General features: G+C 42.3%; 1 protein-coding gene across 5 annotated transcripts in view; it reads left to right on the plus strand.

Moving 5' to 3' along the window:
- Nucleotides 1-23,118, plus strand: part of TPPP (tubulin polymerization promoting protein) — a 93,530-nt gene extending 70,412 nt beyond the window's left edge. For all 5 annotated transcript variants that reach the window (XM_061591104.1, XM_061591105.1, XM_061591107.1 and 2 more), the window contains 2 exons: nucleotides 6,115-6,265; nucleotides 12,725-23,118. In XM_061591104.1, coding sequence (XP_061447088.1) covers nucleotides 6,115-6,265; nucleotides 12,725-12,919 — 346 coding nt within the window. In that variant the 3' untranslated portion in view covers nucleotides 12,920-23,118. The remainder of the gene's footprint in view (nucleotides 1-6,114; nucleotides 6,266-12,724) is intronic.
- The last annotated feature ends 2,031 nt before the right edge of the window (nucleotides 23,119-25,149 follow it).

The following is a 25,149-nucleotide window of genomic DNA, read 5'->3' on the forward strand; positions in this document are numbered from 1 at the left end:
TAGACTGGACTACTGTAATGCGCTCTACGTAGGGCTGCCCTTGAAGACCGTTCGGAAACTTCAGCTAGTGCAAAATGCGGCAGCCAGGTTGTTAACGAGGACCCGCTGGTCTGCGCATATAACACCTGTCCTGGCCTGCCTGCACTGGCTGCCTATTTGTTTCCGAGCCAGATTCAAGGTGCTGGTTTTGACCTATAAAGCCTTACACAGTGTGGGACCACAATACCTTGTGGAACGCCTCTCCCGCTATGAACCTACCCGTTCACTTTGTTCAATATCCAAGGCCCTCCTCCGGGTACCAACTCATCAGGATGCCCGGAGGATTGTTATTAGATCTAGGGCCTTTTCTGTGGTGGCCCCCGAACTGTGGAACAGCCTACCTGTGGAGATATGCCTGGCGCCTTCGGTACTTTCTTTTAGGCGCCAGGTTAAGACCTGGCTATACTCCCAGGCATTTTAATGTTCAATGTGTTTCATTTAATTTTTTTTTTCCGTTTAACTTGTTGCTGATTTTATTGTAATTTTATTGTAATATTGTATTTTAATCTTGTTTTGTTCACCGCCCAGAGAGCTATTCGCTATGGGCGGTTTAAAAATGAAATAAATAAATATAAATAAATAATTCTAACAATCGTCATTTAAAGATTATAGATTAACATATGCAGCCCTTATGTCGAAATAAGAGGTTGACGATTAAACCACGGAGTGTAGACAATGGGTGTTTGTCTTTCCAGCCTTGCAGTATAAGCCTCTTAGCCACCATAAGGGCTTGCAGAATCCTCTTTTGTTCTCCATGTTGTTCTGTCTGAGAACCTCAGGTTGATTAAGGGACAGTCCAAACCAGGTGCACATGAAGTAGCATGGCTTCCATTTATTTCCTTCCATGACAATGTCAGTGGAAAGGATTAGACCTCTGAATTCTCAAAATTGTTTTTGGAAGGTCTCTATACCGTGAGAGAGGCTTTATGTTGACCTTTGTAATTCTGGGTTTTTTATCCTTCCGTACCTTGGGATTGTGTGTCAATAATGTGCAAGACCTGAAGTTGGGCTATTCTTTTTCTTTTATTACTGTTTTGTTTTTTGTTGGACATATTTTGTTGGACACTGGAAAATAATAAAAGGCTTTTTAAAAAAAATAGTAAAAAAAATAACAAGCTAAAAGAGAGAGAGAAGTTATGGAGTACAAAAATATTTAGATAAACTTAAGAGCTTATACTTGTACCATTTATAGTACAGTGGCATTTCCTGATGATTCATTACAACACTACTCAAATACTATCTCTGCAGCTCTGAATGGGAGACCACCATTGATTAAATTGGATCCTATAAACTTGACTTTAAAAGGAGTTCTATAATTCTTATGTGGCTCTTTGTGCTGAGAGCCTGTAATACCCTTTTTTTGATAACTGGTAAGAGGGCCACTCACTCATTGCCAAAAATAAAATAAAAATAAAAATACCATCATCTTAAAAGAGGACAAGATTTGCATAAAATTCGTAAATGTGGAAGTAATTACTATAATTTAAATAGAAATATTTTGCACCATAGAGGGGAAGACTTTGATGAGTAGCTCTTTGTGCCTGCTCACTCAACTGTTGAGATGCTGTTAATGGAGAACTTCAAGGCCCCTGGTCTTATGGTTCTTTATCTTTAAACCAGATTTAGACCAGACAGACCTTCAAATACAGCAGGGTTGGGCAAACCTTTTGGGGTCAAGGGTTGCATTCATTGGGGGAAAGCAATCGGGGGTTGCATACTGGTGTTGGATGGAGTCAAAGTCGTAAGACCTTAAGAAGAGCTTGTTGGATCAGGTCAGTGGCCTATCTAGCGCAGCATCTTGTTCTCACAGTAGACAATGAGATCCCAATGGGGAGTGGAAAAGCAGGACCTGAGTGCAACACAATTTCCCCGCTTGTGATTCACAATGACTGGCATTCAAAGACATATTGCCTTCAACAGTGGAGGTAGAACATAGCCATCAGGGTTAGTAGCCATTTATAGCCTTATCTTCCATGAATTTGTCTAATCCTCTTTTGAAGCCATCCAGGTTTTCCTTGGCCATCACTGTTTCTTACGGGACCAAACTCCATAGTTTCACTGTGCACTGTGTGAAGAAGTACTTTTGTCTGTCCTGAACCTTCCAACGTTCAGCTTCATTGGATGTCCATGAGTTCTAGTGTTATGAGACAGGGAGAAACTTCTCTCTATATCCACTCTTTCCATTCTGTGCATAATTTTATACACTTCTGTCCTCTTGCCTTTTCTCTAAACTAAAAAGCCTCAAATGCTGCAACCTTTCCTCGTAGGGGAATTGCTCCATCCCATTGATCATTCTGGTTGCCCTTTTCTGAGCCTTTTCCAGCTCCACCACATCTTTTTTGAGGTGAGATGACCAGAACTGTATACAGTATTCCAAATGTGGTTGCACCATAGGTGTATATAATGGCATTATGATATCGGCAGTTGTATTTTCAGTTTCTTTCCTAATGATGACTAACATGCATTTTTCACAGTTGCTGCACACTGTGTAAACATCTTTATTGAGCTATCGCTACAACCCCAAGGTTTCATTCCTGGTCAGTCACTGCTAGTTCAGACCATATGTGCTCTGACATGGCCATTTTACTGCCCATTCACTCAGTTTGGAAAGGTCCCTCACAATCCCTTTTTGTTTTAATGACCAGTATCAATTTAGTACCCACAAACTTAGCAATCTGACTGCTACCATTGGCCATTTCACTATGAGGAAGGCTGTAGCTCAGTGGTAGAGCATCTACTTTGATTCAGAAGGTCCCAGGTTCAATCCCTGGCATCTCCAGGTAGGTCTGGGAGAGAACCCTGCCTGAAATAATGGAGAACTGCTGCCAGTCAGTGTAGAGAATACTGAGCTAGATGGATCAATGGTCTGACTCGGTATAAGGCACCTTCCTGTGCTCACCCCTCATTCTACATCATTTATGAACAAGTTAAAAAGCACACATCCCAATAGCGACCCTTGGGAGACTCCACTTTCTACAGCCCTCCATTGGGACAACTGTCCATTTATTCCTACTCTCTGCTTTCGTACTTAACCAATTCCTGATCTACAAGAGCAGTAGTGTAGTGGCAAATTCAGAAGTGCAGGGTCACTCCATGACAGTCACAGCCACACCCTCCCCCCCTTGTGTTGCTGGATTGAGAATGAGATCTTACTGGGAGGAAGGGCGGGGTATAAACCTAATAAATAAATAAAATCATTGTTAAGGCCTTCTCCCACAACAACAGATGTCCCTAGGGGTCAATAAGCATGAAAGTAGAGAGTGTTAGTTACTGAGGAGAGTCTTCTCGGTGGCTGACTCGCCTCCTTTCACTCTGATTGGCTCCGACCAGCAGGAAAGGACAAGGAAGCATGCTAGAAGACTCTTTTCAGTGGCGAACACACTCCCCTATCATGCTGATTGTGCAGGAGACATAGGGACCCCGCCCCCAGAAAAGTAAGGGGTCTAAGACCCCCTGAGTCTCTGGACTACTACACCCCTGCACAAGAGGACTTCACCTCTTATTCCATGTCTACTAAGCTTACTCAGGAGTCTTTGGTGAGGTACGTTGCTGAAAGCTTTTTGAACAATCAAGTACTCTATGTTAAAAAACGGTGGGGTCGCTCATTCATTCTCTCTCTCTCTCTCTCTCTCTCTCTCTCTCTCTCTCTCTCTCTCTCTCTCTCTCTCACACACACACACACACACACACACACACACACACACACACACACACACACACACACACACACACACACACACACACACACACACACACACACACACACACACACACACACGACTCCCACGCATATATAATCTCTCATCCATGCATATGGTCCTCCCACCCCCATCACTATGTTGCTGCCAGAGAGGGCCTCTGCTGCAGAGAGTACATCCCTTAACGTCCCATTCCTGCTACCAGTGGTGGAGAATGCCGTTATTCCTGAAGAGAAAGTGGGGACCTGGCAGGCAGCATTCCTGCATACATGCAACCAGAGCAGACACCACAGGCTAGAGCGAAGGTCTGAAGGCCAGCTCTTTCTACCATGCTCTGTGCTTGGCCCATGAATGCACAGAAATAACTGACTACTGACTATCTTTTTCTCTGATGGCAGCAGCAAAACACGCTTGTCTTTCTGGGCAGATAGGGAGGTCTGCCCCCTCCTGGCCTGGGCAGGGAAAGCTTTTGCAAGTATGGATCAGCACAATCTGCATTTCCAGAGCTCTTCTCTCCCTGGCAAAGCTTTTCCTTGTCAACACTTTTCAAATGCAAATGTGTGGTGGGGCAACAGGGCACCTACACAGACCATACTCAAGATCTCCAATGGCTGTATGTGCCCACAAGCCATGAGTTGACCACCTGTGAAATAGAAGGCTGTCCCCTGTAAAGGAGAACGGCCGAGCCTCTGGTAAATCATTCTCCCAATTTTATCTTACAAGAAGATTTTCCCAATATCTTAAAAATGTTAGTTTGCAATGTATACATAGGGACTACAGTTGCTTTTCTTCAGGGTTTCAGGTCCCTCCACTGGAGTCTCTACAGTAAGTGGCTAGGAGTGCCTTTTACCAGCTTCGGATGGTGAGACAGCTGCAGCTGTTTTGGACCGGGATAGCCTGACCGCTGTTGTCCACGCACTGGTAACCTCCAGGCTGGACTACTGTAATGTGCTCTATGTGGGGCTGCCCTTGAGGTTGGTCCGGAAGCTGCAGCTGGTGCAAAATACAGTGGCGAGACTGCTCACTGGGGCAGGGTATCGCTAACATGTCACCCCACTGCTGAAAGAACTGCACTGGCTGCCCATTTGCTACCAGGCCAAGTTCAAGGTTCTAGTTTTGGTGTACAAAGCCCTATACAGCTCGGGACCAGGATACCTGAAAGACCGTCTTACCCCTTATATACCCAGTCAATCACTGCCCTCTGCAGGTGAGGGCCGCCTGCAGATACCATCTTATCAGGAGGTCCGTTCCACACAACACAGGAAAGGGACCATTAGTGTGGCGGCACCTTCCCTGTGGAATCCCCACCCTTTGAATATTAGGCAGGCGCCATCTCTGCTATCTTTTCGGCGCCTTTTCAAGACTTTCCTCTTTCAACAAGCCTTTTAGGTTGAGACCTATCCCAGTCTGCATCTGTGTTAGAATTGCTTAATATGCTTTTTAATAATGTTTTTAACCCTTTAAAAAAAATTTAAATGTTTTTAACTCTGTTTTGTTTTAATGTATTTTAAGATCTGTTTGTATGAAGTTTTAATGTGTTGTTAATGCTTTGTTTGCCGCCCTGGGCTCCTGCTGGGAGGAAGGGCGGGATACAAATTAAATAAAAAATAAATAAATGGTGGCTGAAACAAAAGCCCCTAAACAACACCCCACAGTCAAGATGGTCTCTAGCATTTCCAGGTAGTAGCAGTTTTATAGCTGCAGTCAGGGCCTCCCCGTCCCAAGCGAGGTGGGAAAAGGCCAGTGAGCAGAAAGAGGGTCTTGCAGCACTCACAGTCAAGGTGATCTTCTTAATCCAGAACCACCAAGATTGCTATTAGAGGGAATGATACAAACAGAAACATTTTGTTATTTTTGCAAAATTTAGAGTACTGAACTTTCAGTGTATCTTAAGCTGTGTTGTTGCCCACCTGAACATGCAGGGTGTTAAAGAGGTGTGGGGGGCACACATGTAAGTTCCACCTCAATGTCCCAAGGCATGCAGATCTTCAGACTTTCCTGCATTCCTGATTGCAGGGAGTTTTTAATAGAACATGCTTAAAAACCCTCTAAGACTTTGCTGCTAAACATGTGAAGGTCTAGTGGCCGACCCACATGCCCAGCCCAGGGATGTTGAGGCAGAGCGTATGTGTGTTTGCCCTTACCCTCACTTTCATTTTAAGACCTCGCATGTTCAGGTCTATTCTCATTCAGTTTTGAGAAAATTCAAAGCAGTACCGTGTGACATTTTTCCAAAATGTTCTTAGAGCGGCCTTACATTGTAATAACAAGGATGAGCAGGGAACAGGAAGTGCCTACCTGTTCTTCTGCTTCTCCTTCTTACAGACACATTGAGATGTTTTTGTAACTTCTGCCATTTTTATTTTTTATTTTCTAGGGGGAAATCCAGGACAGTTACCTTTGACCAGTTTAAGGAAGCACTTCAGGAACTCTCCAAGAAACGGTTCAAAGATAAGAGCAACGAGGAAGCAGTGCAAGAAATGTATAAGCTAATTGAAGGGAAAACACCAGTCATATCTGGAGTCACGGTATGGTAGCCTAATACACAGTAATCTTGTCCTCCTTTCCGACGCCTCACTTAGACTCACAGATTTCCCATTTTCTCTCATGGCAAGAGTCCTAAAGTTTTGATCAACCCAACAGGTTGCTTATCTAGTCCCACACTAATACTCTCCGTGGAAGGACAGCTTTTGCTAAAGATGTTTCATAAGAGAGGTAGCCTAATGGCAAATATTTAAGCATTCAGTGATGCTTTCTGTTGCCCTAATGCTTAAACATTCTGATTTCTGCAGGCAGCATTCAGTCTGCAACATGACATTGCTGTACAGTGAAGCCACACAGAGATTTCCACATACCCCCTCCCCTAGCAATGAATGGAGTGAATGATTCAGTGGTGGAAGTTGGTGAAGTCAGATTCTGACCATCTTCAGCAAGAATAAAATTGGCTTGTATTCCTCTTGCATCTTTTCCAATCTACTCCAAACCTACACACACACATTCCCTTCTATTCTAAGGCTAAGCCTGTCAATGATGTCAAAATAGGGGATGATGCTGTCTCCAAATAGTTGGACTAGGAAAGATCGAGCCTCCCAAGCTTAGCAAGTTGATCATTCCTTTTCTAGCACATTTCAGCCATTTAGTTTGCCATGTGTAAAATGAACTTTGCTATCATCAACTCAATGTTGATGAATATGCAGCTAAATAGAAATGTTCTGGTGTGTTATAAGCCACACTGGTTATTCATTTAGCAGGCAACAACTTAGCCCTAATGGTAGAAACGAGTTGCTTGCTTCCAGGCTGAGGGCCTAGAGCAATTCTGAAGATTAATAGGGCAGGTTGAGCCACCACTGGTCACTTGACATTGCTAAGTCAGCAATGGCAGTACCTCTTTCTGACCAGCTGCATCAACAGCACCCAAAAGCCATGGGTAGGTGGCGGCTCCCCCACACCATCCACTATTGGGAGTAAGTTATGGCACTATCCCTGGTTCAAGACCCATGGCATTTTAGAGAAAATAAACTGAAGCCGAGAGGTTCACTCTGGGTGAGCTGGGGGGCACACTCTGTTCCCTACCTTACTGGAACTTACTACAGGAGGCTGTATGTTGCAGACAATGGAAGTTCCAGTGCTTTCTGTGGCAAAAGAGAGAGGAACATAGCATAGTGCCTAAAATTGATAACTGAAGGAGGACAACCTGTTTTATTGCCTGGGCATGGAATCCCTATATCTCATGTAATGTGTTTTGTGTCTCTTACAACCTGTAAGCTTCAAAGCATGGTATATACACAAAGGTACCGCTCCCAAGTGCAAACCTAAACCATGTTTTGTGTGATATAAACTACATGCCTACTGGGGAAGCTGAGATTTGGCTTCAGAATAATATGCATGCTCATGGTTGATTGCTATAGGTTAGGAAACACATGAAACTGCAAAAAACTGAATCTGTGGTTTCTAAAGACTGGCCCTGCTGTGTGTCAGTGACCTTTGCTGTTCCTTTGATGCCGTGGTTGATATATATGCAGCGCATGGAGAACATTAATCACGTTTAGAACAGCTGGCACTTGAAGTCTTCCATCCAAACTATACATTTCATAGCATCCACAGTGAGCATCCACAGTGAGCGGAGAAAAAGAAAGGAATGGAAACTCTTACACTATTTGAATTGTTATCTCCAAGGTTCTTTTGAGCACATCCAGTAGAGCCATGGATTTCCGTAGTTCAAATTCCATTTTTCTCTTTACGTTCATGCCTCTAGATGCAGAATGTTCATTCATCCTGTCTCTCAGGATGATTTGTGCTAAAAGATGGCCCAAAAGACTGCAGTCACTAGTTTGAAGAAGCATGTGGTGATATTTCTTCATGTCTTTAGGAGAACTTGGGAATGCCTAGTGATTACTTAGCTAGGAACAACTTGGGAAGAAACCCCAATATTGCTAAATATCTCTGTTACTGGCAAAATCTGTAATGTATAACCAACCCCAAGTTGTGCACTGTGCATAGAGGGGAGAACTAACCACTTACATTCTGGAATCCTGCTACCATTTTAGAGTGTTTATGACCTTATGCCCAAGTAGACTCCAACATTTTAGAAGTTACTTTTGAAAGTACTCATCTTCATCAGGTTTAGATGTCTGAGGCAGAGATGAAAAATATAAAATGTTAAAGCCATAGACACACGGCAATTTAATGTGAGATCAAGGCTGGCTGCATTCCCTTTTAATTTGCAGCGATCGCATGACGTTTTTTGGAAAGGGAAGGCGAGCCGCTGCATTTCCCTTTAAATGCGAATCAAACCAGTCCACTGAAAATCTGAACAGTGAGGGGAAAAAATGCCTCTGCTTTGCTGTATCCCGCTCATGTAGTCGCCTTATTCCAATGTTTCCTGCTGGGGGGATGGATCGTAATTTGCACATACTCCCCTTTCTCCACTCATTAAACTCCCCATCAATTCCATTTCCGTCTGCTAAGCCGGCCACTTCCGCTGCTTTAGCCTTCCTTTCCGCCCCTTCACTCCCCCCTGTAATGTTAACACAGGTTTGTGGGTGTGCAAAAGGGCAACATTAATGCCCCCCCCCCAAGTGCAAGCAAAATAGACGTCTGGGTTGCTTCAGGCTGGGAGAAAAAGAACACAACTTATAGTGCATGCACTCTCTCTCTCTTCTCCCCCCCCTCTCACACACACACAAACACCCTGTCTGCCTGGAGGGAGAGAACCTGATTTCTCCTTCCTTACGTTCCCTGATTTTTAGCTCTCCTTACCATCCCCATCAGCTGTCGGGCAGGAAAAGAGAGGCTTTTCAGCCCAAGGAAGCTCAGTTAAAAACCTCCTCTAAACTTTGTGTAATATCGCAAAATTGCCGTTGTGGAAATATTATTCATTTTAACATTTGATTTTATGTTTGATTGCAAAATAGTAGATTAAGAAAAAAATCAGGTGTGAGAGGAATACTCCAGTTCACTATCAGAAGCAGGAATGAAAGAAGGCTTCCTGTGCCTGCAAAGCTGCCCTACTTTGCTTTTACTCACTCCCACACCTTTCATGTCAATTTCCCCCCCTTGGGAGAGGCATGTAATTGACAAGAAACAATGACACTGACAAAAAAAACCCTCTTCAATAGCAAAATTGATACTGGGGAGGGAGTAAACATGTAAGTGATCACTCTCTGTAGAAGTAGCAATGTGGGGGAGAGAGTGAGAAGGGTAGCAATGACTTCGGGGGAGCCCTGAGTGCATAACAACTAACAACTTCAATGGTCTATCTGTTGGGAGGAACCTCTCTATGGTTATCAGTGATGAGCCCTGAGCAGAGGGTAAGCACTGTTGAGGCTTACTTCTGAGTAAATAAGGACTGGGTAGTCGCTTGAGGCTGCAGAAGGCACACACACACGTGTGCGCACACACACGCTTCCACTAAAAATTGCATTTCATAAACACTTTGAAAAGGGGTGGTCCCCCCCCACTCTCTTCCCACTTCAGTGTGCAATTGACAATGAAAAAAAAAACCCTCCCCTTCTCCATTGGCAATACTCCAGAGGGAGTAAACATGCAGATTTGGGGGCAGGGCCACAAGGAAACAGCAATAGTACCCTTTCCAGAGGAATGCCATGTGAATTGAAAGTAAAAATAAACTTATTGGAAGCTGGGGAGTGTAAACCTTCCAAAGCTATCGCGATGGCAAAAAGTGTGTATTTACTATGAAGTTAAGCTCTTGTGTGAACTTGCCCAGAATTGTCTTAGATCAAAGGAGCAGGACTGCTGGAGCAGAGCCTGTGGTAATTGGACTACAAAAACAATGTGGCCTTCCTCAAAAGACTTGATTTAACATAATACTCAAATAGCTAAAGTAAAAAGTAAAGGGAAAAGGAGAAAAACTGGAATAGGACCAAAATGGACTGCATAATTTCTCTAAAACTGTGTAGGTTAGAGATTGGGTGGGTGGGCACTGGGCAGAGGGAAAACACTTTTTCTTTCCAAAAGGAAAACATTGTTAACAGTATCATTATTTGGGGGGATGTTCCCCACCTTTTAGTCCACATCAGACACATGCAGTCTCCCACCAAAATTTAAACCAAAGCTGTCCCTGGCTACATCCACATCAGACATTTATTTATTCCTCTTTAAACAGTCATGGCTTCCCCCAAGGGAAAGGTGCTGAGAGCTGTTAGGAGATGCCCTATTCCCTTTACAGAGCTACAATCTCCAGAATTCTCTGGAAAGAGGGGCTGACCACTCTGGCCCATGGAGCTCTGTCAGGGGAATAGAAGTCTCCTAACAACTCTCAGCATCCTTCACAAACTACACTTCCCAGGATTCTTTGGGGGAAGCCATGACTGTTTAAAATAGAATAAATGGCTGGCATGGGTGTGGCCCCCTGATTAGCCAACCCAAACAGCTGTTTGTCTGGCTTTTAGAACACTGACAGTTATTTAAACTTTTAAACTGCAAAATGTGAAGGTCAGAGAATGGGGCAAGATCAATAATAGGAGTACATGTACTCTGTGAACATAGCTAATTTTTAATTAATTTCAACAAATTATGAGACCACTGAGAGGAAAAAAGTCCAACAGGGAACTGGATTTTTTTACTCTTGTTTTAGACTTTGAATTCTGGATTCTCTCCAAGAGTTTGGTGTATTGCCATGAAAACTTAGAGGGTTGTTAAGCAAGTGTTTCTGAGTTCAGGACTATAAGTTTTGTAAGATTTTGTTTTGAAATGAGCTTATGGGAAGCAGCAGAATGGAAATATGCAGAGATACTCAGCCATCTGAGCTGCATGTTTGCCAGTGTATGTATAACCAGCTTTTACCCTGCGTTGAGATCACTGAGACTTAAGACTTAGTAAAATAAGAAAAGCTACTTTATTTATAGAAAGATGTACTAGATAGGAAAGGTATAACTCTTTCTAATTAAGTTGGAGGTGCAATGCCCAGACGTTATTGCCCTCATGGCTCAGGAGAGAGAGCAAAGACAGAGATGTCTCCTCTGTCCTCGGACAGTCAAAGAAGAAGACAAAGGAAGGAGGGGCAGATAAGCTCCCCTGAGCATATCAGTTTACAATGAAAGGAAGTCAGGTCAAGAAGAGCACAGGTAAAGGTAGGCAAGTCTAGCCAGCTGGAGGACCCTCACTCTATCTTTCTTCTGGAATACAAACAAAAGGACCCAAACAGGAGTTGCTCTTGCACCAATTCCAACAATGGCATGAGGGCTATTTTCAATTTAACATAGTGGAATGAGAAAAATATTGTGGCTGTATAATAAAACATAAATATGTTACAAATAATTAAAACACTAACGTACATTTTAAAGCCTATTTAAATGAAAACGTCTTTGTCTGGTGCATTTTCAGCACCAAGCAAATACATTATTTTCCCAGGCCCCTCCAGGGAGACAATTTTCCCCCAAAGTAGTGGCCCCACTGACACCACTCTCTGGCCCACCACCCATCTTACCTCACATGGTGGAGGAAGCTGGAGGAGACCTTCAAAAATGACCTCAATGCAGGGGCAGTTTAGTGTGAGAGCAGGCACTATTTCAGGTTCCTGGGCATAAGCTGCACAGGGCTTTAAAAGCAAGCACTGTAAGACAGTAATTTCAATATGGGCAAGGTATGCTTCCAAAGCGGTCCCAGTCAACAGCCTGGTGGCCATTTTAAACAAAAAACAATATATTATGCCACTAACATGCACATACTATATCTTTAGCAATTACACAGGCAATAATCATTGAGTTGTGAATTATCTGTAAAAGCCACCATTTTTGTTGTTGCTGCTCTGTCTGACACCTGCCCCTTTTCTTGGTGTCAGCAGTGATAGGCCCTATGAGATCTGGGGCTGCATCTCTTGACGAGCAAGGCAAGTGGCCTACATTTCTGGACTCAAGCCAGAGTTTTATCGATTCTGTGTCCAGATCTACTTTTCCCCATCTTTTGGGATGTTTACTCCATCTTAGTTATTCAGCTGCCAAACAATATAGGCATTTCAAAAGTTAATGTCTACTGTATTTGAAACTGCCACCAGAACTATTAGCCATCATTTGATGACACATTTAGAAGTGTATGTGTAGACCAAGGATAGAACTGATTCCCCCCCCCCCCAAAAATGTTTTTTTTACAAATATACATCATTTTTTAAAACCAGATTTAGGAGGGAGGCTGAAACACCACATGGCAATTCAGATCTCATTATGGTTGAAGAACTGCTCAGCATGGAGCTGTAGACCATTTACAAAGTGTGTCTTTTTTTTCAGCACTGTCAGGTTATATTTGCTATCAATTACTGACTGAAGCTTAAGGACATGTAGATGCCCCCCATTCTGCCTTGTTTAGGGCAGCCAATACCCATGGGTCAGTCCGGTTTGGTGATCTGCAAGGAACAAGCAAAGCAAAACAGAGATCCTCAGTACCATGAAGTTTTAGTGCCTTGACTTATGTGTTCTTTACATTGACATTCTCTTCTTTCTTCTTCCTCTCCCACCCTCTTTTATTAATAGAAAGCCATTTCATCTCCGACAGTCTCACGGCTTACAGATACAACACGTTTCACTGGTTCCCACAAAGAGAGATTTGATCCAACTGGGAAAGGGAAAGGGAAAGCAGGACGCGAAGATCTGGTTGACACATCTGGCTACGTATCTGGATATAAGCACGCTGGCACATATGATCAGAAAGTGCAAGGGAGCAAATAATCCTGAAGATTCAGAGAGAGGATGTACCTGTGAGGGGTGAGCAAGATGAGCCTCACCTGCTTTCAAGTTCTGCAAATGCCAAAAAGACTATGTTGGCAAGCTGTGTTTGTAGGATTGGAACCAGTTTCGACATCTACTGAGACTCTTGCAGTGAAGCACCACTTCATTACATTCCTCATACTTTATGGCAGTGAAAAGGAAGCAGCCGTGTTCTGAGTTTTTAAGCAAGAAACCACATCCAAGGGCTCTCTCACCACACCTCATCCATATTGGTAGCAGATTGCAAACATTCCTATATGGCTAGTTCTCTATCTTGCTCTGCTGGCTTTTTCTTCTAGAATGGAAGCTTTTCAGTAAGAGCTACATGTGCTGGTAGCTTTGCTAAGAAGAATCCGGTTGCTCAATTTGACTTATTTATTATTGAACAATGTCTTAATAGGGAACAGACGCCCCTCAGACATGAAAATTCAGCCTTTAACTAGATGGAATTAAATAGCTGTGGACTTTTCTTCTTTTTGCAAAGGTGCTATCCTGTAAAAGCCAATACATTTATTCCACCCCATTTGTGAACAACAGCAGCGACATTTTTTTTTAAAAAAAGTTTTTCTCCATTAGTAGGAAACTGAGGTCCCAATTGTCTGTGTTCTCAAAGAGAAGGGACATTACAGACCTTACACTTACCCCTCAAATCTGTTTTTTTGCAAATGATTTGTCATTGAAGTTATGACTTAGTATTTGTAGACGATTGCATCAACTATGATGGATAGCAGTTCCCTGGCCCCTGATTTATTTGAAATATTACCAGTTGAAATCATCTGCTCCATTTGGATCATTCTCTTGAACAACGTTTGAATAATATTGGTTAAATGGTTCCTTTAAAAAGGAACTCTGTTGTTTTCTTGTTCACTCAGTGTAAAGCAGACATAATTTCCTGGTGGACAACAAAGTTAGAAAAGATTAAATATAGGTTCATTGTTTTTGAAATTATGTAATAATCTATCATGTTCCAGTGAGCCAAAGTCAAAATAGTGCTTAAATGTTGCTTCTTTTAAGGGAGAAAAAGAATATAGTTAACTTATATTGCCTAAAAAAGGGCAACATACCTAATGTATTTATTTATTCAAAAGATTTCTATGGATGTATGCTGAGGACTAACTGCCTCGTTCATAAGGTGATCTTTATACTTCCTGTGTTTCTTATTGAGTAAATACCACACTGTATTGAACTTATAATCCAGTAAAATAATGGCTGTGATCTTTACATGGAAATTTGCCAGTAGCTGAGTGCTCAGCCTTGTTTTCCATGGAATACAGTTCAGCAGTAACTCCTCTTTAGAAAAATAGAGATTCGTTAACTTCACTGCCATTTTTAATAACTATCTCTTTGACAGGCCTAATATACACTAAAGAGTTGGCTGTACTGATTTGCTTACAGTAACTCCAACTGTTTCTTCACATAGGGCCAAAGCCTTGCTGTTGGCCCTTGTCCAAACACAGGCCATCTGCCATTTCTGTTTTTTTTAAATCCTAATTGTTAAGGAAGGTGTTTCTTATAACTTTCAGCCATGGATTCTTCAGTCTGCACTATGAATATAAATCCAAAATAATAATGTTGTTACTGCATTTATATGTCTAAAAACATTGGTTTTTGAAATGTCAGGATTGAGAAGGATGTGTATAGAATGTAGGGCATGATTTTGCAGAATTGGGGTTTTAGTGGTCACCAGAAAGGTTCTTTGAGCTGTGCCAAGACTATTGGTGTTGAAATATTGATGCTGTCAATATCTGCCCATCTGCTTTTTTGGAAAAAAACCAGTTCCTGGAGAGGCAAGTATTTCCCGCAACCAGTTTGCCAACTACATGTCAACAGTATTGGTAATAGCACTGTTGTTTGCTTCGACTGAATAATGAGCACTGAGTTCTTTAATACATCCACTCTGGAAATTGTGTGAAGCTTAAAGTGTAGCTAGGCTTATAGGTAACCTCATATTATTACACAGAACCTCATTGTACTGAACAGTAAGAAATCAATTATGTCCTCCATCCACAGCTAATTCACACAGTGACTGTGAAAGATCCCACTGTTGCTATATGAGCAGATAAGCACATCAGAAAGACAGCTGAAGCAGGGTTTGTTGCTCAAATCTTGCATGTGTACTTTGCTGCTTGGGGAACCTCGTTGGTCTGAAAACCTAGCAGCTATTTGCTCACATGAATTGTCTGTGAACATTGATTTCTCATTGTAGGGAGGAGTTTAATGTCACAAGAGTGTTATTATTGTCACCATGTTGTCTAAGCCTTATTTTGATAGAAACTTTTTGAAACACCAAAGTCTACTGCAGAATTCTCAACAATGGATTTAAGAGCAGGCTCTATGAATCAGGTGACCTTTTAGAGTCTGTGAAAGCTACTTTAATCCCCTTTTAAAATGAATGATCTGTGGTCATCTGTATTATTTTAAAATAAAAAGAAAGGCTACCTCTTCTCACCTCCTAATCTCTCTTTCCTGCCCCATCCCCAGTTCTGCCCTCTGAAACTGTTGGCCTTCGCTAACCCTAACATTCGGTTGTCTGTGTCATTGGAGACAGCTGTGCTGCTGGAGGAGGAGGCTGCCTTAGAAGAAACTGGGGGCTGGCTATAGATGCATCAGACCATGAAAATGAAATGGACTGCCTTCAAGTCGATCCCGACTTATGGCGACCCTATGAATAGGGTGTTCATGGTAAGCGGTATTCAGAGGGGGTTTACCATTGCCTCCCTCTGAGGCTAGTCCTCCCCAGCTGGCTAGGGCCTGCTCAGCTTGCCACAGCTGCACAAGCCAGCCCCTTTCTTGTCCGCAACTGCCAGCTGGGGGGCAAGTGGGCTCCTTGGGACTATGCAGCTTGCCCACGGCTGCACAGGTGGCAGGGCACGTAACCCCTGAGCCACTCCCTGTGGGTGTGATCTTTAGCTGGCCCTTGACAGCCAGGATTTGAACTCACAGACTCTGGACTCCCAGCCAGGCTGTCCTCCCCACTGTGCTATACCAGCTGTAGGCGTCAGATCATAGCTTATGAAATATAGTAGGACAGCACAATCGTATACATATCTACTCAGACGTAAGTCCCATTGAGTTCACTGGATTTTACTCCCAGGTAAATGTGTTTAGGATTGCAGTTTGCATGCCAGCCCTGTACTTGGAATATTCTGCTATTCCCCTCCCTGTATATTCCTTGTCAATAACTTCTGTCCTTTAAATATTTCTTTAAGTGCAAAACATATTGTAAATATGCAGTGATGCCTGTCTTTGTTATCTCTGTTTTCCATTACGGTATATTTTTACTGGGCCCTTTGAACTCTTATTAAGAGAAGAAATGTGAAACAGTTCTTCAAATGTGAAACTGATAGAGATCTGTAGATTTTTAAAAACCTATTTTACAACAGTAGTATGTTTACAACTTTTTTGCTGATTGAATAAATCACATCAAGCACACAGTGTTCTCTGCTGTGTGTAACTCGCTCCAGGTATTTCTTTGCCCCTCCTTTTTTTTTTACACAAGCAGCTTTATATAGTATCACCAGCATGTACTGGGATTTGTGGGCTGAATCTGGCTCCCCCCCCAACACACCCACCCTTTGTGTTTAGTTGACTTCTGAAACAAGTCTAGAATAGGGTAATTTATAACCATTTGCTCTATTTGGTCTGCCAAACCACTGCATAACAAATCACCCAGAAGAGTGCACTCAGGGAAGAGCAGGGGGGGCAGTTTAAGAGGGAAAGCCTTTGCAGGCTGGAGTTGCCTTACCCTGGCTTAAACATATATGAAGTCAGTCTAGTTCATAACTATCTACTTCGACCAATGGCAGCTTTCTAAGGTCTCAGGTAGAAAGTGGTCTTTTCAACCCTTCCCCCAAGATCCTTTTAAATGGAGAAGCCAAAAAATGAACCTATGTCCTTACATGTGCAAAAGAGGTGATCTACTGCCCATGAGATCATGTCACAAATGGCATTGACGTCTCCCAAACATAAAATTATTCTTCCTGTACTCCTCTCTTTCCCTAGGCAGCAGCATTTTATACTCTCTAGCTTCATCCCTCAACATATTTTTAAATGGTAATTCTGAAATTTATTTTGTGGGATATTGTTATGGAATAAACTTTCAACTCTTTGTGCCTGAGTGTACACTACATTGTGTCTTGTTTCAAATCTACCTATGCCTTATGGTGATGTATGTGCAGCTGCAAAGGACATTTGTGGGTCTCGTGTTTATAACCATGTACAGATACGTTCTGACTCTGTTGGGATAGAAGCAACTGTCTTGAACTTCATAAAAAGGAGAAACATGTATAAGCAGTAATTGTTTCTCTCAAATTATACATGTTCTCTAGAACAAGTTAACCAAATAGCCACTCCTTTTTTGTGTTTGGTTTTTATTTTATTTGGTTTTTTGTACTTTGTATGCTCATTGTTAGTTACCAAGTCACAACAGCCAAGATTTCCCTGTGTATGCAATTAGTGCTGTTTGTGTGTGGCTGCTAATGGAAAACCATACCTAGACTACCTAAAAAATCATAGTCGCATCCAGTTGACCTGCCATGGCTCTGGCCTTCCTTAGTTCACCATTTGTTTAAAGGATGGCAGTCCATCCAAGTGTAGTGCTCTCTGTGCTGCTTTATACTGGCATTGCTAATGCACTGGAAGTCTGAAAGAACTGTACAGGAACCTCTCCTGCCTTTGTTTTCCGACTACTGTACTGTGGGCTGCTTAGGCAGTGGGAGGAAAAGAATGTGAACCCAGATGACTGAGGACTTGGCAACTCTCGCCTCAAGATGAATAGCTGTTTGAGAGAGGATGAGCAAGAGTTCTGTGGTTTGCATCTATGAACTAAGTTCCACATATAGGGTTTTTCTCTCCTTCTCCCAATGCAGCCCCACTGAAAAACTGCTTTGGAGGGCTAGGTAACCCTCCTGAACAGAATGCAAATGGGAGACTGGGGATGGGGGGTTGGCATATAAACTTGTGGCTTCAACCATTTCTGTGCCCTTTTTTGTTAGTCAGGTAGACAACTATAGTATCTAGTTGTTTTTTAACTGATGCCAGCATTTGTGGGAAAAGCTGTTACATTTGTGCTTTCTGTCTAGAGCAGCCTTTCCCAACTAGTGGGCCACCAGGTGTTGTTGGACCACAGCTCCCATCAGCCTCAGCCAGCATTGCCAATGGTCAGGAAAGATGGGAATTGTGCTCCAACACCTGGTGGCCCACTAGTTGGGAAAGGCTGGTCTAGACCCTCATAACAGTAGTGCTCAGAAGAAAGTTCAACAGAGTTTAGAGTTTGGTCAAGCTCTCTCACAAATAAACCTTTAAATCATGTTATGTAGATGAAACTTACGATGGTGGTGGGATCTATGAAACCCATCATGTTTGCATTAGCTGCCCTGAGTGTCCTATTATAGGGTAGAAGGGCGGGATAGAAATATTAGCTTAACTGCTCATTCAAGTCACCGTTTTTGTGTATGTGTGAGACTAAGAGGCTCCAATGAATCCTACTGTATATTCAAGACATTTATTCAAAACGGCCAACATGCAGGTTTCACTTAAGAAGCAGGAATGGATATTCACAATCTCCCTACTGTAGATGGAAGGCTATGCTAACACCAATTAGTGGTCGTGAGATTCAGGCTTTTCTCACAACCCATCTAGATGTCTGATACCCTTGCATTAGTTAGTAAGTCCCAGTCTTCTTACAGTGAAGACAGAGCTGTTCATGAAAGACGGCAAAGTGTATTTTGATTGTCTCCTGTGATATATACAGTTAGAGCTAGGGAAGCAGTAATCCAAGAAGTAGGACATATTTTGCCTGAACAGAAATTGCTTGCTCTGGCTATTGCCTTCCTAGTGAACAAGGGACAGGGGATAAGAGAAATTGATAGAACTAGGGAAAATTAAGTAGTGATTGTTTTTAAGAGGGCAAATCGACGAGACCTGCTTGATGTGTTGAGAATATGGGTTGATTGGCATATAATCTAGATATGCAGTTGTTTCACTACACATCTAGTGATACAGATATGGAGTTGTATGGTAGATGTGTGGTGAAACAATCTGCCACTCTGCAGGGATTACATCTATTTGGACATGGGAATATGCTCAGAATTAACTCCTTTATCCTGACCTCCACTCCCTGACAGTAACACTCCTTGCATGTATTTTTCTGAGAGCAGTCACACAATTGCTTAAAAATTCTGTATGTACCATTTCCCTATCCATGGCTAGTCAGTCAGTTGTGGAAAATTGTTCTGGTGAAGGGTTAGACTCGAAACTGGAGTGCAAGTTCTCTACTCCTTTGCTCCCAACCAGTGACATACTCAAGTCTATCCTGGAATCCTGTCAGATGGAAGCATATGCATAGACAGGTTGTGTATAATAAACAGAACACACAAGTCAAGGCATATGACAAAATGTCCATTTATTTGGCCTCAAGCTTGCATTCTGTGAGCATGATCAGTGTGCAGAACAGACTTTGATATAGAGAAAGGGCAGAAAGGCTACTCTAGCAATTGTTGCTACCTGCAGAAGGATTCGTGGATTATGGCCAGTATCTCAAAAATTGTTGTGAAATGTTGGGCACTTGAAAGAACTGGTTCTTGCTGCATTCTTTTAAGGAAGCCCTGGTTACAATGAAGTCTTTTAGTGCAAGTCAGAACTTATTTGGATAAAACTGAATTTAAAATGCACAATAGTTAGAGTGGTGGTGACAGAAACTTCCCAGAGTCATAATACTCCTAAACTGGCAGTTATTCTTTTTCATTGTGGTCAGATGCGTTTCTATGCTTTCTTAAAGTGAAAATTGAACTTGGGCGTAGTTGGTAAGTGGGGTAAATGCAAACCATAAAATGTGGCTGTTGTTTTTTTCCTTTATATTGAAAATATTCCTGCTAAACATCCACTGTTAAGAATGCTATTAAACTTTAGGTCATTGGTGTGTGCAGGCCATTTCACAACCAAAGGATGTGATTTATATCACTTGTGTCTAAGAGGTTTGGGCTGTCTGAGGCTGTATACACAGCATGCAGGCTTAAAACATATGACTTCCTCCGAAGAATCCTAGGAACTGTAGTTTGTTAAGGGTACTTGGAATTGTAGCTCTGTGAGGTGTGAACTAGAGTTCCCAGGGGGGAAGTCACTTTGTTGTGTATGATAGTGCAATAGAAGCACTTTCCCAACATGTATGCCAGCTGCTGGCTACCTCCCCTGAGCCCCCCCCCTTTTGTTTTGGGGAGTTCCTCAACAACTTATAAGGCAGCCTTCCCAACCTAGTACTCTCTAGATTTTTTGGACTTCAACCCCCATCAGCTCCAGACCGTATAGAGCTTTAAAAGTTGTAGTCCACATCTGGAGGATCTATTATGACAGCTGAGCAACTCTGAAAGACACTCGAGTACATCTATACCCATGTATTCCTATACATGTCTACTCAAAAATGTCCTACTGAGTTCAGTGGGTCTTACTCCTGAGTAATGTCTGGTTGGGAGTAAGCACCATGTAATTCAGTTGGACTTACACCCAGGTAAGTGCCCATAAATTTGCAGCCCTAGTTAGTTGAACTTGAGTCTGATTGAAGTAAATTGGTCAAACTAGTCATCATTTAAATGCAACAAACTTAGGCTGGATCCAAATCATTCTCTTCCAATAACCATCTTTCTCCTGTAGTGTGCCTCCATTCATAATGGCACTTGGTGTGTTTTGGGTCACATTTGGTACAGTGGGGCCAACAAGAATGGTGCCTCTCTCTTAGAATATGCCTGGGTATCTTATGCACTGAGCATGGGTTCTGTGTCAGCTGAATCACTGTAGAAAGGTGTTCCCTGAAGGTAGAAAGTGACAAAACGCCTGCTCTTCTGTGTGAAATGGGGAGGGAGATGTACATCAGTTTGTGTTGAAATATAAATGTTTCCACAGACTTTAAGCACAAGAGGAAAATTAAATTTATACTGAATACTATTTTTTACTAATACTCATTGTGATCATGTTCGTTGCCTCGATTTCTATTTTGCACATTTTGAGATTGCTTCCGAATTGTTTGCCTTTGGCTACCTAGCAATACAACTGCATTATATGGTGACATTTGGTGGAGAGGGTGAACTGGTTCTTGTCTCCCTTGGAACACTTGCCAGCATAATAAAAGCTGATGTGAATTCCATCCATTTCTTTGTTCTCATTGACATGCCATTCATTAAAACCAGCAAGAGAAAGCTGTACAAGTTTGCGCACAAATCTTATTAATAAAATCTGGCTGCTCTGACACAAGTTAGTCAAACCTAGAATAAAGGCACATTTTTCTAGGAGTCACGTAACAAGAGGGGTGGTGTCTGAGTAAACCTGCATAAATTGATACACTGGTGGCAGCCTCCCTTCCTTCAGGAACTTTCTTGGAGGTGCAATTTTTGTCAGGACCAGTGTATGGGATGGCTTTGTCCCCCATTCTAGCAGTCCCAATCCTGATTGGAGTTCCCCTATATTAAAGGACATATATGTTAAATACAATCAAGCATTTTAACATATTGTCTAGTTTGCCCTAATGTTTGCCATATTATGCCTGTTGCATCCATTGAGATTCTAACATTATGATAGCCCCATGAAACAGCAGAAGCTGACCCAAATTAATCACAAAAAAGGAAGTATTAGATGTAACTTCAGGAATAATCCCTAATTCCTGGGGAGGGCAGTTGAGGGGCCATTGGATGCTATGGAACTCACCAGCAGGAGAAAAGATTTGTAGGCAGAGATTTCCCTGGTGTGGTGGCAAGCTCCACCACTGTTGCTGTACAGTGTACACCCAAAACAGGGTGTTCTAGGGAGTGTGAGAGGCAGCCTTAGATCCACTGGTTGCAAAGCCTCTTCTGACATGCCCTCAAAAAGGCCAAAAAACCTATACCAGCCCTGGAGCTTGCATAGTCATGTCCTCTCACATTAGTGTCGATGGGAGGGAAAAAATGCCCAGTGGGGAAGAAAAGGAAAATATTCGTCCCCTTTTGCCATTGCTGGCTTCTCTGCCACAAAATTCTCTCTCCCGTCCTGGCTTTTTAGGATTGCCCTGTACGTGGCAAAAACACACACAGAGGGCTACCATTGGCTTAGGGCACAATCCAACTCATACTTATGCTGGGCTGAGGCGAGTTGGCTATGGTGGACCCTTGGCTGAAATGGCAGGGTCTGGGCTCTGCTGGCAGAAGCCCCTCTGCCGTGGTGGAGCTGGGAACCTGCCAGCTCAGCCAGGGGTCAACGCCATGTGAGGCCTGAAAAAGGGGTGTTCTAGGAGCATGTCAGAGGAGGACCTGGGGGGGGGACTTATGCCACATCCAACTCCTGTTCAGAGCTCTTCTGCAGGTTCCAATCCAGGCCAAAGTAACACCAAGAAAAAGGTTGGTCTAAGAAAATAATTCTAATGGAAGTCAATGGGAAGCACTTACTCACTGGTAGGGGTATTCATGGGAGGCAGTTTTTTCTTTTATGTTTGTGCGTGCAACTCCTGCCTGAGCTGGCATTTAGCCGGCTCAGCAGCTCCCGAATGGGAAATGGATGCTGCGGAGCTTCCTGCCGGTTCCTCCTCCTCCAGCACACGTTCCACCAGCTTCCTATGAGTTGGTTTACTCTCCCCAGCGCTTCTTTGAATGTGGCCATTGCAAAAGATGCTGGCCAATGTAATGGTGAAAAGTAAGGCCCAAGCAAAATCTATTCTGATTGCAGATCTTTATTTTGTATTAATTTATACTACCAGTATTAAATATTTACACAAATAAATTAAAACTTGAAAGTGTTATATACTACTAGTTTGTACTAGGTTTTTCAGGAAAATGAAACAAATTTATATATGTGTGTGTTTGTGTGTGTATATATCTGCAATATATTTTTACACAATTTATTAATGCTAGAAACTTAAATGCATTATCTATCACTTTATCTGTGTGAACGTTGAAGCTATGACAAACGGTCAGATTTTGAAAACTTCTGCAAGTTGTGTTTCTATTTTCTAAAACCCACATTAACTATGGAAAATGGCTTCTATCAAGTAAACATTCTTCATTAATCAGAAACATTCAAATTCAGCAGTTGTCCAAATAGTGCTGTAAACTGCTAAGCTTGAAAATAGACCAGTTAGCTTTCATATTGCTTTTTATCTTTGTTGTTTAAATACTATCATTCAGTAATATATATTATTGCTGTTGGTGGCATAAATTGTATTTTAAGTTGGTAAAGTGATCAATAAATGTATTAATATAAATGTGCTATTTTGCTTTTCCAAGTGTCTTGTGTGTGTACATTTCTAACATAAAAACAGTCTTATGTTGTCAGACCACTGGGTAGCATTCTTCAACTTATTTTAATGGTCAGGCCAATTTTTGATTCTCTGTGTCACATGCAAGGCTAAATAGAATGTCCTGCATAATTGCCTGGAAGCCTATCTTCATTGGCAAGCAGACTCCAAGTCCCATCATTCCTGATTGGCCATGCTGACTTGGGCTGATGGGAGTTGGAATCCAACATCACACAGAGCAGGGTGGAGAACCTTTGGTTCTCAACTACAACCCCCGTCATCATTGGCCCCAATTGCTGGGGCTGATGGGAGATGTAGTGTAGGAACATCTGGAAGGCTAGAGGTTCCTCATCCCTGATCTAGAGGACCACAGGTTGTGTGACACTGACAACTTCACAGCTAATGGACAGGTATTACAGCCACAAGTGGGTAGAGTTACTCCAGACATCACCTGGGATCATAAACAAAACAATTCTGGCCTTTGTACTGCATTCTCAAACTCTGATCAGGAATTTCAAAGCTTGTAGACCATGTGTTTCCTCCTTCCCAATAACAGAATACATGAGTTTAAGAATGCTAAGGTTCAAGAATGCTTGTGAAGTGTGGAGGTTTTTAGCAATTTAAACTTGTGATTCCATTGGAAGCTGTTCCTGGTATTAACCAAAATGCTCCTGACTTCTTGTTTTTTAAACTATGAACTTGTCATATCTGTCATTGTACTTGGCTTACTTCTAAGTAGACCCTACAGTTGCAGTCTATGGCCCTAATCCAGTTCTAGCTCTAAACCCAACCAATAGCTTCGATGGAGAAGCAGTTACAGATGTAAATCCACACCAGTTACATGCACTGTCAGACTTGTATTTAATCTGAGCAACAAGATATATTTGCAGTACAGTAGGTCCCCACTCATACGGTGGGTTATGTTCCAGACCCCTGCTGTAAAGCGAAAACTGCTGTAAAGCAGAACCCATTGAATAGAATGGCGCGCGATGCCTGACACTACCGTGAAAGCGGAACAAGCGCCGTATGAGTGGGGCTTTAGTCTAATTGCATCTAATTGAGACTGCTGTATTAGCACATCGCTGTAAAGCAAAACGCTGTAAAGCAGGGCCCTACTGTAACTGGAAAATAACCCTAGGGTTAAGAGAATGCCTCTGTGGTTAACAAGCAGAGTCAAAGAAACTATTAGAGGAAATTTTCCATTTGAAAATGGAAGTCTTCTCCAAAAGAGGAGAATAAAAAGGAGCACAAACTTTGTCAAAAGAAATGCAAGCAAATAAGGGATGCTAAAAAAGAATTCGAGGAGTGGATTGCTAAAAACAAAGACAAATGACAAAAAAATCTTTAAACAGGAGAACAGCTGGGGACATGGTTAGACCCATGGATGACAGAGAGTAAAAGATGTGCTAAAGGAAAAGGAGATTGCAGAGAAGTTGAATGAATTCTTCACATCTGTCTTCACAGCATTAGAAATAAAGTTCCCTGTGCCTGAACTAACATTCACAGGAAGAGGAACTGAGGCAAATATGGTGACAACAGACTAAGTTCTAGGTCCAGAAGGTATCCACCCAAGAGTTTTGAAAGAACTGAAATATGAAATTGCTGATCTAACAAAAATATATAACTTGTCCCTAAGATCAGCTTCCATACCCGAGGACTGGAAAGTGGCCAATGTAACACTAGTTTTTAAAAAGGGGTCCAGGGGGGATCATGGAAATTGCAAACTGGTTAGCTTAATGTCTGTTCCAGGAAAACTGGTGAAAAGTATTGTTAAAGATAAAATACCACACATATACAAGAGCAAGCCTTGCTGAAGCAAAACCAGCATGGCTTCTGCAAGGGTGGGTCCTGCTGTCTCACTAACCTACTAGAGTTTTTGAGAGTGTCAACAAGCATACAGACAGAGGCAATCCAACTGACATTGTGTACTCAGACTTAC

Source organism: Rhineura floridana, chromosome 11 (assembly GCF_030035675.1).
Source record: "Rhineura floridana isolate rRhiFlo1 chromosome 11, rRhiFlo1.hap2, whole genome shotgun sequence".
Classification (NCBI taxonomy): domain Eukaryota; kingdom Metazoa; phylum Chordata; class Lepidosauria; order Squamata; family Rhineuridae; genus Rhineura; species Rhineura floridana.